This window comes from Scatophagus argus, chromosome 12, assembly GCF_020382885.2.
Source record: "Scatophagus argus isolate fScaArg1 chromosome 12, fScaArg1.pri, whole genome shotgun sequence".
Lineage (NCBI taxonomy): Eukaryota > Metazoa > Chordata > Actinopteri > Scatophagidae > Scatophagus > Scatophagus argus.
In genome coordinates this window covers 24,112,954-24,127,061 of record NC_058504.1, presented here as the reverse complement: position 1 = coordinate 24,127,061, position 14,108 = coordinate 24,112,954, and the positions used below count along the sequence as shown (strand labels likewise).

General features: G+C 44.4%; 1 protein-coding gene across 3 annotated transcripts in view; it reads left to right on the top strand.

The window, feature by feature from the left end:
* Positions 1-269: 269 nt before the first annotated feature.
* The window catches only part of enpp6 (ectonucleotide pyrophosphatase/phosphodiesterase 6), a 79,913-nt gene continuing 66,074 nt past the window's right edge, over positions 270-14,108 (top strand). Inside the window, exon 1 of one of the 3 annotated variants that reach the window (XM_046406052.1) lies at positions 270-730. In XM_046406052.1, coding sequence (XP_046262008.1) covers positions 481-730 — 250 coding nt within the window. In that variant the 5' untranslated portion in view covers positions 270-480. The remainder of the gene's footprint in view (positions 731-14,108) is intronic. The other 2 variants (XM_046406053.1, XM_046406051.1) reach the window with 2 other exon arrangements.

Here is a 14,108-nt window from a genome sequence, read left to right as displayed (position 1 = left end):
TAATTTTTTTAAACTATTAATTCCAGTTTAAACGGATAATTAATCCTAGTTATACAAAAGTTCTTATGAATAAGCAACAGAAACAGGCTTACCCCTCATCACCTCAACAGTGTAGCTCACTCCAAGCACACAAATAGATTTTCAAGTTAAGTCAACTTCTCAGTCATAAACTTTTTATGAAAAATTCTGAAACCAAGGAGAATTCACTCTGGACGAGGTTCACTTCAGCGCAAGCGCAAGAGACCCGCCCGCGCGCGCAACCAGCTCTGTCAGGCGCGCGCCCCAAAAGGATAGCGCGCCTAACCCACCAGAACCGCGCCGCAACTGACCCGATTACGCAGCTTTACAACTGGACAGCGCGCGGTTTCCTGTTGTTGGCACCGCTAGACTTGATAACATAAGGCAGCTGGATAGGTATCTATCTTCGCCAGGCTATTGGATTATTTGACCGCCTATACCACAGCACAAAGGGACAATAATATGTCCCAGAGACAGACACCCTCGTGGTGTCTCTTCTTTCCGCTGCTGCTGTTGTGCGTAACAGGACAGCAGTGTCTCGCGGCCCGTCCATTGCTCGTGTTTCTGATCGATGGTTTCCGCTATGACTACATGGATGACCTTCACACGCTACCAGGATTTCGGGAGCTCGTGAACAATGGGGTGAAAGTGGACTACATGACGCCGGACTTTCCGAGTTTATCATACCCTAATTACTACTCTTTAATGACAGGTAATATATCTATCGTTAGCATACAGTAGCAACACCAACACAAATTAAACACTGTAAATACAATTGATCAGTTAATAATCAGTCATGCACTTAACCCAGCTTAATGATTGTTTTAATTCTAAGAAAATAATAATCTAATAATTCTAATAATTTTACTAGTTATTTTTCTTTGTATATATGTTGCCTGAGTTATACATGGTATGGAGAGCACGATGAATAAAATTTTTCCTTTGGAATGTTAAGATGCCAGGTTACTTTACAGGCACTCGGCTCATACTGAGCCCTGGGGTTCAGCTAGGTGTCAAAAAGCTAATTTTAAGCTATCAAGATTTAAAATTAGTACATATGGTTGACAAAGAGTACATATAATTTCGTCATTCATCATTCATCTTTATCATTGAGTGCAAGCTCTCTTCTACAATGGTGCCCTGATTAAAAATACAATAGACACACAATAATTGCAATACATATAAAACAATACATAAAATGAAATACATAAAAAGCAATACAGGTACTATCAATTCAAATAAAACATCTTACTGCTTGCTTCAAATATACTTGCACTAGATTCAAGATTCAAGAGTGTTTATTGTCATTATGCAAGCATAACGAAATTTTGCCCAGATCCTCGACTTAAAAACACCCTTATAAATAGTCAGCAGAAAATTAAAATTGCACACTTAAGAAAAAATATAAAAACATAAAATACAAAATACAAAATGAGGTAGATAAAGTGCACTTAGTGCCAGTGCCAATCTATGGTATGCTGTGTGTGTGTATGCAGATAGACGGGGGAGGGTGTATGTGTGAAGTCCTGTAGGGGGGTGGGACGTGAGTGTGTCACTGTATGGGGGTTATTGCTTTAACAGCTCTGGGGAAGAAGCTGTCCCTGAGTCTGTTGGTGCTGGTTTTAATGTTCCTGTACCGCTTTGATGGAAGCGGTACAAACAGTTCGTTGCTCGGGTGGGTGGGGTCTGTGGCAATGCGTCTTGCCTTCTTCTGGACTCGGGCAGTGTAAACTGAGTCCAGATCTGGTAGACTGCAGCCCACAATCCCCTGTGCTGTCCTCACCACCCGGGCTATGTCCTTCCTGTCCTGTGCTGTGCTACTGCCATACCACACAGTCACACTGAGACACAGGATGCTTTCAATTGTGGCTCTGTAAAAGTTCACAAGCAGCTGAGTAGACAGTCCAGTCCGTTTCAACTTCCTGAGAAAGAAGAGCCGTTGTTGGGCCTTTTTCACCAGGTGTGAGGTGTTCACTGACCAGGAGAGGTCAGAGGAAATGTGGATACCCAGGAACTTAATGCTGTCCACCCGCTCCACCGCCTCCCCAAGTATACAGACGGGAGCGTGATCGGTCTTCCTGGACCTCCTGTAGTCCACTATGACCTCCTTGGTCTTGCTGATGTTCAGGATGAGGTTGTTCCTGGAACACCACTGTGTCAAGTTCTGGACCTCATCTCTGTAGTGGGTCTCATCATTGTTAGATATGAGACCCACCACAGTGGTGTCGTCCGCAAACTTAACGACCATGTTTGTGGGGTGGATAGCAGAGCAGTCGTGTGTGTAGAGTGTGAATAAGGGAGGGCTGAGTACACAACCCTGCGGCGTGCCAGTGTTGAGGATCAGTGGGGCAGATGTAGACTCCCCTATCCTCACCACCTGGGGCCTGTGGGTGAGGAAGTCCCTGATCCACAAGCAGAGTGAGTCTGACAAACCCAGGTTGTGGAGTTTCAGGGCTAGCATATCCGGGGGGACGGTGTTGAAGGCCGAGCTGAAGTCCACAAATAGGTAGTTGAGTCGCTGCAGGTGAGTCAGGGCCGTGTGAAGTGCTAGCGAGACGGCATCCTCCGTAGAACGGTTCTCCCTGTAGGCGAACTGCAGACTGTCCAGGCCAACGGGGATGGCGTCCTTGATGTGTCTCAGGAGGATCCTCTCGAAGCACTTCATAATAACCGCGGTCAGAGCGACGGTAGTCGTTGAGGCAGGTTATGGTTGATTTCTTGGGCACAGGCACAATGATGGAGGACTTCAGGCACTCAGGGACCGTGGACAGCTGTATGGACAGGTTGAAGATGTCGAGAAAGACTTCTGCCAGTTAGTCTGCGCATGACTTCAGTGTGCGCCCTGACACCTTATCTGGACCTGCAGCCTTGTTGGTGTTGATCCTCCTCAAAGCGGAGGTCACTTGGTACAGCTGCAGAACGACAGGCTGCTGCTACACCTATGGCTGAGGAAGGTGTGCAGTTCTTCTGCTGCTGGGAGAGTTGAAGCGTGCGCAGAAGCTGTTAAAGGTGTCAGGTAGGGTCAGGCCATGGCTGACCTGCTGGTCATTCCGCTTATAGTCTGTGATGGTCCTGATGCCTTTCCACATGTTACGTGGATCGTTGTCATTGAAGTGCTCCTCAATGCGCTGCTTGTGCCTGTGTTTAGCCAGCTGGATGCCCTTTTTCAGTTCTTTCCGGGCCCTGCTGTAAGCCAGCCTATCTCCTGACCTATAGGCTGCATCCCGGGCTTTTAGCAGGGGCCACACTGTGCCGTCCACCCATGGTTTTTGATTAGGAAAAACCGTGATTGCCTTTGTGGGTGGGACAGCATCAGTACAGAAGTGAACATAGGACAGAACATAGCACAGCTGACGTGTATTCCTCCAGGTCAGCGTCTGCTTTGAACACTGGTGGGTTTGGTCCTGCAAATCAGAGGTCTGTAGGCAGGGATCAGCTCCACGGAGATGTGATCTGACATGCCCAAGTGAGGAGCTGCTACAGCCTTGTATGCCCCTGGGATGTTACAGTAGACCTGATCTCTGGTCGGAAAGTTGATGAATTTGTGGAATTTGGGGAGAACAGCTTTTAATTCCACATGGTTAAAGTCCCCAGCCATGATCACAGCCGCCTCTGGATAACATCCATTTGGCTGCTAATCAGGCAGCATAGCTCCTCTAGCGCTAGCTTAGCGTTAGCCCTCGGTGGAATGTAGGTCGCTATGATCATGAGAGCTGAGTTCTCTAACCAATTTAAATGGTCTGCACTTCACTGCCAGATATTCCAAGTCGAGGGAGCAGAAAGTTCCTATTATGTTCGTTGCTGTACACCACGATTTGTGAATGTACAACGCCAAACCTCCGCCTTTGGACTTGCCTGAAGCTGCAGTCCTGTTGGCACAGAACAGCGAGCGCCACCGCTGCATCGGGGATGTTTTTATCCAGCCAGGTCTCGGTTAAGATCGCCACACAGCTGTCCGTCTTACATGAGACGATCCTCATTCGAATCTCGTCCAGTTTGTTGACGAGTGACCTGGCGTTGGCGAGGAGGAGACTGGGCAGACCCGGTCTGTGTGGGTTAGCATGTAGCCTAGCACGCAGCTCGCTCCGCTTACCCCGTTCTTATTCACGTTGTCTCCTCCGTCTCTGAGGCCACAGAGGGGGGATGGCAAGAGCCTCTGTGGTCCGCTGCAGCTCTGGTGGGATAAAATCCAGCTTTGGGGGTGCAAACAGTCCGTAATTTTTCCCCAATTCCCACAATTCAGCCCTTCCGTACTGAATTAAGGCTTTGAGTGGTAAAAACAGTAGTGAAAACACAAATAAAAACATGAATAAATACACAAAAACCCGAAAGCCTCCACCCGCGCCGCCATCTTGTTTGTATTTAGCATTTACACAAATAAACTGAGAGTTAGACAAGAAATGTGAAGTTGTTTTGTTTACTCTGGTTTCTTCTGGTTACTAACACATACGCTAATTCATTTTTTTTTAAAATTTCAATTACTTTATTAATCCCAAGCTGGGAAATTGCTTCTCTGCATTTAACCCATCATTGATTGAAACACACACACATGCAACATGCTAGGCTATGTGTGCTAGGGCTCCTCTCATTATCTCCACTGGTGTTCCCCCCCTTTCTCTTGTTGTTTGCCCATCCTCCCCATCAATACTGACCAATCAAACAAAACAACACTATAGAATAAAACTACAGAAATTGATTGTTTGTGCTCTTGTAACACTCAACTACTTACGCACAGAAACTGCCTTACCACTATAATATTCTACATTAAATATCTAGTTTCCTGAGTGGCGGCAGGTTTTTGAGTTCCGATCCTGTGGTGTGTTCTATTGCGCAATCGACCCTCAAAGCTGAAGACAAAATCTCAGGGCTAACTGGCAAGAAAAGTCCCTCCAAAAGAAAGTCCAAGAGCTACCTTGGAAACAGACACTGAAGATCGAATCTGCGGCTCATTGGTTTGCTCGAGAAAACAGAAGGAGAAGACGCATTCCTTCAAACCTGGCTGCCCGAAATCTTTGGACCGGACACGTTTCCGAACCCCGTTGTTATTGAACGTGCTCACAGACTGCCTGGCTGACAAGACCCGAGCAGACCCCCGCATACTCTTATGATTAAGTTTCTTAATTATCAAGACAAGGTTCGAGTAATGAGAGCAGCTCGACAGAAGGGAAAGGTGATGTATTGGGAGCCCCAAGTTATGTTTTTTCCAGACCTGTCTGTGGAGGTACAGAAACAATGGAGACAGTATAACGTTGTGAAGCAGAAACTATGGCAGTTAAACAAAGGACTTTGGTCTTATATTTCCAGCAAAGATGAGGATCTTTCATAAAGGTGGCCGACACCAGAGGAGGTGGACGTATTCATTCAGTGTGTTTGTCAGCAGAAAGATGGATAAACAACGACCGGCATTATGAAGGCTACACCATCACAATATTAAACACACCTATACTCTATGGGACAATTAAGAGCATCGCCACAGTGTTTTTTGTGGTTAATCTAATTGGGATGTTTACACTTGTACATTTGACAAGAGGGTGAACTAAGTGATATATAATTAGTGTTCACCAGGGTCGGAGCAACTTTTTGTTTTTTGTTTTTCTTGCTGCTTTTGAAGGATCAGTGATCATAACCGAGTTGCTACAAGTGGGGAGGGTTATCTGTAAACTAGATCACAGAGATGGGTAGGGGGATTAAGAGTTCTGTGTTAAGTGTTTTGTTGTTCTTTTGGTTGTATTCTGAGGTGCATTTTTTGACAGGAAGGGCAAATTGTTATCAACAGGGCCATGCCATGTTCACAGTATTAATAAGTAAATAGGAATTTAGAGCTTCAAATAATCTCCTGGAATGTTAGAGGTTTAAGGAAATTTGTTAAAGTAAAACAAGTCATGAATAGGCTAAATCAATATCATCCAAAAATAATCTTACAAGAAACGCACCTGCTTTCTCGTGAAACAGGCCTTTTAAAGAAAAGATGGCCAGGTCAAGTAATCACATGCTCCTTTTCTCCACATGCCAGGAATATTGCAATTCTTGTGCATAAGTCTGTTCCTCTTCGTATACAAAAGAATGTTCTGGATCCAATGGGTAGATTCATTATCATACAAGCCTCATTAATAAACCAAGACTCGATTCTTATGAATTTATATGGTCCTAATAATGACGATTCAAACTTTTCTTTTATATTCTTATTAGTGTCTTCTTTGCAAGGTGCCCTAATAATTGGAGGGGATTTTAACTGCACTCTGGATCTAAAAGCTGATTGTTGGTTACAGAATTCCAAATTTCTTGAACACGTGAGACAGAATATTGATTTCCAGTTAAACACAACAGAAACATCTGCCTCAGTAAGATGGGAGGACTTCAAAGCGTTTATTAGATGCCAAATGATGGGATACACAAGAAATAAATCGAACAATATTTAGAGATACTGAAATTGGAAAGGGATATTAAGGAGCTTGAATTGGAAGTAATTGGAGATAACAGTAAAGAAAACCAACAGAAATTAGCTATTTTAAAAGCAAAGTATAACAGGTTATCCTCCAATAAGGTCCTGGCAGGCTTAACCCTCTGAAGTCATGTATAATTGTCAGTTGTTGACTATTTTTGATTCTAATTTTATATTTCAACTTAGAATTTTTTTTATCTTGCCATTTTTGAATCATTTTTGATCAGCACAACCTCACAAGTGTGATTTACTGTTGTTTTTTTCATTTTGACATACTGTATTGACACACTGGACCTAAAATCACACAAAACTCTAAAATCCGACTGGGGAAAATGCGCTGAAATGCGCTGAATGAAGTGCGCTCAATGCGCTGGTGTTTACTGCGTCTTCTTGAATAAAATGCGCGCCCCAAACGCGCACCAAAGGTGATGGCAATGATCATGAAAAAAACAGTGCGTATATTTTTTATCATAACTCGGGTTTTACTTGACATATTAACAAAATTTAAAAACTGGTATATAGTTTGAAGTGCCCACTTTCGACACACAAAAAAACTGGGATTCAGCGGTCTTAAAGTGGTCTTGTGATAAGGACGCGCCGGCGCGTCTGTCGACTCCTGAGGGTTAATTAGATTGAAACAGACTTATTACGATCAGGGAGAGAAGGCGGGGAAATTACTTGCATGGCAAATTTTTAAGAGCAACCTTTTGTCACCATTGTTAGATATGTTTGTAGAAAGCTTTAATTCAGACAAACTTCCACCATCCTTGCTTAATGCACTCATAATTTTGATACTGAAACCTGGAAAATTAGCAACAAAATGTGATTCCTATCGACTGATTTCACATAATAATTCTGATTCTAAAATAATTGCCAAAATATTGGCACTAAGGCTCGAAAAGTATCTGCCTTTTCTTGTTGATCCAGACCAGAATGGATCTGTTAGGGGATGTCAGGCTTTTCATTGTGTCCACAGGGTTCTCAATATTATTTATGCAAAAACGGAACATCCAGATACAGTAGTGCTCTCGCTAGTATCTCCATGAAATACTCACACATTTTGGCTTCGGTAAATATTTCTCTAACTGGATTAAAGTTTTGTATAATAACTCGTTTGCATCAGTACTAATCAATGATATTATATCCAAACCTTTTTATCTTTCAAGAGGCATGCGTCAGGGATGCCCCCTTTTGCCTCTTTTGTTTGGGTTGGCAATTGAACCCTTGGCAATTGCCATTAGGACCAATCAGAATATTTCTGGCCTTAAAATAAACAAAGTTGATAACAAAATAGGCTTGTTCGCGGATGATATCGTAATTTTTTTTATCCCATTTATAACAGTCACTTCATCACTTGTTTAAAAACATTAGTTCTTTTAGTAAGCTCATTCCCGTTACAAAATTAATGAATCAAAATTAGGTATTCTTTTCCTTAAGCATTCTGAAAGAGTAAATCCCCCAGTTCAAACACGTTTCAAAATAGTTAAAGATAACTTCATTTATCTTGGTATTAAAATTACCCCTAAAATAGAGGATTTAGTAGAAGCAAACTATAATCCACTGATAGAGTCAGTGTCGGAATCTATTAATAGATGGCCCATGTTACCATTTTCCGTGATAGGGCGTATCAATGGTTTTACACCTGGCAAACAAGATTTGGGTTTCAAAATTTGGGCAAACAAAGGCGTAAGTAAAATTGTTTATTGATTTATTCAACAACAACATTCTCATGTCATTTGAAGATTTGCGACTAAAATATGACATCCAATCAAAACACTTTTAAATATTTGCACATAAGAATCTATATATATAAGATACAGAATTCTTTATCTTTACCTACTCTTAGCACTATAGAAGAAATAGCAACATATCATATATAATAATCATATATAATAACACCAGCTCATCTTAACAAATTTAACCCCAATATTCCCGACACGTACACCATAGCCAAATCTTGGAAATCCACTACCAAACCAAGTGTTGGTGTCTGGCTTGCAGGACTGACTGATTCTCTTGCACTGGAGAAACTAACTTTTACGTTAAAGGGTAAATGTCTCATTTTTGACAGTATGTGGATCTTTTATGGTGTTCTTAGAAGAGATGAAGCTCTCCTCATATGTCAACTGTCTCTGTCAACTACTATTGATATGCACTTAGTATACGTCTGTCTGTCTTTACTTTGTTTTTCTTGAAATGCTTTTCTTTACGGGATAACAAAGTTAACGTTTGGACCACTGGAAACTCTTAAGGATGAATTATGCTTTGGACTGTATTAATATCGCATGCTACTGCCCTGTCATGTATTCCTTGTTGAAGATTTGCCTGACTGTGATAGTTTTGTTTTGCACCTGTATTATTTGTTATAGTGTATAAACACACTTACTGAAAAAAAACTATTTTCTCTTATTTTTGGTATCTAATGTATCTGAAGTATCTCAGTCTTTTCTCTCTTTAAGTGTTATCAAACAGCTTTACTTTCAGTTCCTTCCTTATGATTTTTCTATTTTCACAAGAAACTCAGAGCAGAAACTGTGTTTTTGTTTTTGACGTTTTTTAAAAGGTGCATTTTTGTCTGCAATCCAATTATGTTTTTATCTAGAACTCCAAGTTTGGATCTTGCCATGCTAAGTCCAATATCACTGACAAATCACACAACAAATAATACTTTTTAGAAAAGTGTTTGAAATTCAATTTGACAGTGATACATTGTTTGGATCTTGCTATTGGGCAGTGTTCGTTGAAATCAAAGGTACAAACACTTCTAGCTTGCTAGACTAAGATAATATCCAAGAGTTTGGACTTTCCTGTTTGTTTGTTTTGTTTTTGATGTGGTTGAGTAGGCGAAGAAATAAGCCATGTGAGATTAAATACAGTTCAGAGAATTTTTTTAGTTATCAGAAACATTACTTAACCAATTAAGGTTCATATTACTGAGTTCTGAGTCATCATGGTCAAGTCAATTACTGTAAGTCATCTCCACAGGTGCAGAGTGAACAATAAAACCCAATGACTAGTCCTTTCATGATACATTGATTTCTTATATACTAAATGCAAAATACAGCATACTGTGACAAATACACACACATATATATGTAGCACACACATTGTGTCCTAAGAGTATCTAGTATAGCATGTGACACAGCAAATAGTGTATAGGAAAAAGTTATGGTATGATGTTAAATGCAGCTGCACTCTCATCACACATTAATTGTGTTGAAAAGCAAAGTCATTCAACTGAAATAACCAGGAGAGTTACCTAATTTTCCATTGTTGCTAATGCAACTGCAAAAAATTCAACAATAACAGCAACAAGGGCAGTGGACTGGTTTGGACTGGTTACTGGTGCTAAATACAATTTTGTGGGAAACAAACACTGAGCAACTATTTTGCTGACTTGTGTCCTCCATTTTATTGATTAGCTTTACTTTATTATACTTTATTGATTAGCTTACTGATCAATAGAGGATACCACATGAATCCAGATTTTATTTGATCCCTACTGATATCCAAATATAGGTATACCAGTATATACTTAAAATCAAAGTAAGTTCTGGGGTTGACATTTATGAATACATTGCTTTAGATTAGATTAGATTAGTGTCACGATTAGTCGGCGTCGCTAACGCAGAAATTTTCTGAACCCCGATGCAGAGTCTAAAAGGAGCAGGCAGGCAGGCGTGGAGGTCCAAAAACAATGGTCTTTTATTAAACAAAACTAAACTCAAAAAACACACTTACTGTGGCAAGAAACTAGGCATGGCATGGCATGGCAAGGCAAGGCAAAAACAACAAAACAGTCCTGGCATGGCATGGGGAAAAAATGCAGATCCTGGCATGACATGGAGGAAAAAACACAGACGCTCTGACAACAGTGACTGGGAAGACAAGGACTAAATAGACAAGACAACGAGACACAGGTGACACACATCAGGAGGGAGAAAGCAATCAAGAAAACTAAAAGCAAAGCTACATGAAAACAGGGCACACAGGGGAAGAGACACTTTCAAAATAAAACAGGACATGACAAAAACCTTGAACATAATACATGGAAGCACAAGACAAACATGGAACATGGCACATGGACAGAAATCAAAAGACAAAGCATAAGCAAAAAACACCAGGCATGACAGAACCCCCCCCTTAAGGGACAGATCCCAGATGTCCCTAAACAGAAAAAACAGATAACCAGGCTGGGCGGGTGGAGGGGGACCAGGAAGGAGAGAAAAATCAAGGAGCAACAAAACCAAAAACAAAGTCAGTGATTCAGTCTGGGTGTAGGGCATGGACCTGACCTGAAAACTCAGGCGGATGACCCTGGGTCAACACCCAGGTGGGGCTTGATGCATCAGGGGGTCTGCCCAAATGCTGGGCCAGGACCCAACATGAGGCCTCAGGCGGTCTGCCTGAGTGCTGGGTCAGAACCAAAGGCTGATCCATGAGCCGCCTCTGTGGCGACCTGACGAGGCGTGAAGACCTGAGGAGACGTGGAGACTTGGCGACCTGATGTGGAGACCTGACGAGACATGGAGACTTGGCGAGACGTGGTGACCTGACGAGATGTTGAGACTTGGCGACCTGACGTGGTGACCTGACGAGACGTGGAGACTTGGCGGCAAGACGTGGTGACCTGACGAGACGTGGAGACTTGGCGACCTGACGTGGAGACTTGGTGACCTGACGTGGAGACTTGACGAGACGTGGAGACTTGGCGGCGAGACGTGGTGACCTGACGAGACGTGGAGACTTGGCGGCGAGACGTGGTGACCTGACGAGACGTGGAGACTTGGCGGCAAGACGTGGTGACCTGACGAGACGTGGAGACTTGGCGGCAAGACGTGGTGACCTGACGAGACGTGGAGACTTGGCGGCAAGACGTGGTGACCTGACGAGACGTGGAGACTTGGCGGCAAGACGTGGTGACCTGACGAGACGTGGAGACTTGGCGGCAAGACGTGGTGACCTGACGAGACGTGGAGACTTGGCGGCAAGACGTGGTGACCTGACGAGACGTGGAGACTTGGCGAGACGTGGCGTGAAGGCAGACAGACCCAGAACTGGAACAGACGGCTGCGATCCATCAGCTGAAGCACGGGGCCCCGGCGTAGCTTGGGGTGCTGGCGGACCCAGACCTGGAACAGTGGGCTGCGATCCATCAGCTGAAGCACGGGGCCCCGGCGTAGCTTGGGGTGCTGGCGGACCCAGACCTGGAACAGTGGGCTGCGATCCATCAGCTGAAGCACGGGGCCCTGGTGTAACTTGGGGTGCTGGTGGACCCAGACCTGGAACAGTGGGCTGCGGTCCATCAGCTGAAGCACGGGGCCCTGGTGTAACTTGGGGTGCTGATGGACCCAGACCTGGAACAGTGGGCTGCGGTCCATCAGCTGAAGCAGGGTGCCCTGGCGTTGCTTGGGGTGCTGGTGGACCCAGACCTGGAACAGTGGGCTGCGGTCCATCAGCTGAGGCGAGGAGGGCGGAGACGGCAGACAGTCGCTCCATCAGGGTCTGGAATATGGCGTCAATCTCCGCGACGGTTGGCGGCTCGATTCGCGGACACCGCCCCGGCAGCGGGGAGCCTGTTGCTGGATGCAGGCCTCCCCGGGGCCTGAAGCGGCGCATCTGCTCCTCCCACAGTTCCACCAAATTGGGAGGCCGGGCCGCCAGTCCGGTGCCCGCATAAGGAGACTCTACGGGGTTCATCGTGGTCAGAGCGTTCTGTCACGATTAGTCGGCGTCGCTAACGCAGAAATTTTCTGAACCCCGATGCAGAGTCTAAAAGGAGCAGGCAGGCAGGCGTGGAGGTCCAAAAACAATGGTCTTTTATTAAACAAAACTAAACTCAAAAAACACACTTACTGTGGCAAGAAACTAGGCATGGCATGGCATGGCAAGGCAAGGCAAAAACAACAAAACAGTCCTGGCATGGCATGGGGAAAAAATGCAGATCCTGGCATGACATGGAGGAAAAAACACAGACGCTCTGACAACAGTGACTGGGAAGACAAGGACTAAATAGACAAGACAACGAGACACAGGTGACACACATCAGGAGGGAGAAAGCAATCAAGAAAACTAAAAGCAAAGCTACATGAAAACAGGGCACACAGGGGAAGAGACACTTTCAAAATAAAACAGGACATGACAAAAACCTTGAACATAATACATGGAAGCACAAGACAAACATGGAACATGGCACATGGACAGAAATCAAAAGACAAAGCATAAGCAAAAAACACCAGGCATGACAATTAGATTAGATTAGATTCAACTTTATTGTCATTACACATGTACAAGTACAATGCAACGAAACGCAGTTTGGCATCTAACCAGAAGTGCAATAAGCAGTAACTGCCAGATATACAATAATTTACAGTATGTACAGGGTATGTACAGGTGTCTATGCTACAGATATGCTATAAACATGATATACAGGTAGTTGTCATAATATACAGAGATTCTAAGTACTATGAACATACTATACAGATGGATATGTGCTTAAATGTGCATCCAGTGTAGGCGGAAAATACAACACAATTTACAAATGATATTTACAGATGTTAAATTAAGCCATAAATCACTAGTGCAATGGACAATATGGTGTGTACAGCGATAGGCAGTAGAGGAACTAGTGCAACACTCAGTACGTAGTACTCACTTAGGGTAGGGTGGTGTAGTGGAGTGTGGTGTAGGGTGAGGGTGGGGGCTGAGTTCAGTAAGGAGACAGCCCTGGGGAAGAAGCTGTTGCTCAGCCTGCTGGTCCTGGCCTTGAGGCTCCTGAAGCGCCTGCCAGACGGCAAGAGTGCAAATAGACCACGAGCAGGGTGGGAGGAGTCCTTGAGGATGCTGCGAGCTCGACGCAGACAGCGTTTCCTCTGGATGTCTTCAAGGGCTTGAAATGGAGTCCCTGTGATGCGCTGGGCGGTTTTCACCACTCGCTGTAGCGCCTTGCGGTCTGCAACCGAGCAGTTCCCATACCATACTGTGACACAGCTGGTCAGGGTACTTTCGACTGCACAGCGGTAAAAGTTCACCATGATGGCTGAAGACAGATGGTGTTTCTTCAATGTCCTCAGGAAAAAGAGGCGCTGGTGAGCCTTCTTCACAAGGCTGGAGGTGTTGGTGGTCCAGGTCAGGTCCTCTGAGATGTAGGTCCCCAGGAACTTGAAGCTGGAGACACGTTCAACCGTCATCCTGTTGATATGTATGGGGGCATGTGTGCCTCCTCTCTCCCTCCTGAAGTCCACAATGAGCTCCTTTGTCTTGCTGGTGTTAAGGAGCAGGTTGTTGTCTGCACACCATGTGGCCAGGTGCTGTACCTCCTCCCTGTAGGCTGTCTCATTATCGTTGCTGATGAGGCCGATAACTGTGGTGTCATCAGCAAATTTGATGATGGAATTGGATCCATGTGCAGGCCTACAGTCATGGGTGAAGAGGGAGTAGAGGAATGGGCTCAGCACACAGCCCTGTGGTACCCCTGTGTTGAGTGTGATGGTGGAGGAACAGATGTTGCCTGACCTAACATGCTGCGGTCTGTTGGTCAAGAAGTCTCTGATCCAGTAGCAGAGGGAGGTGTTGATACCCAGGTCTCCAAGTTTGGTGATTAACTTGGAGGGTCTGATTGTGTTGAATGCTGAGTCCACAAACAGCA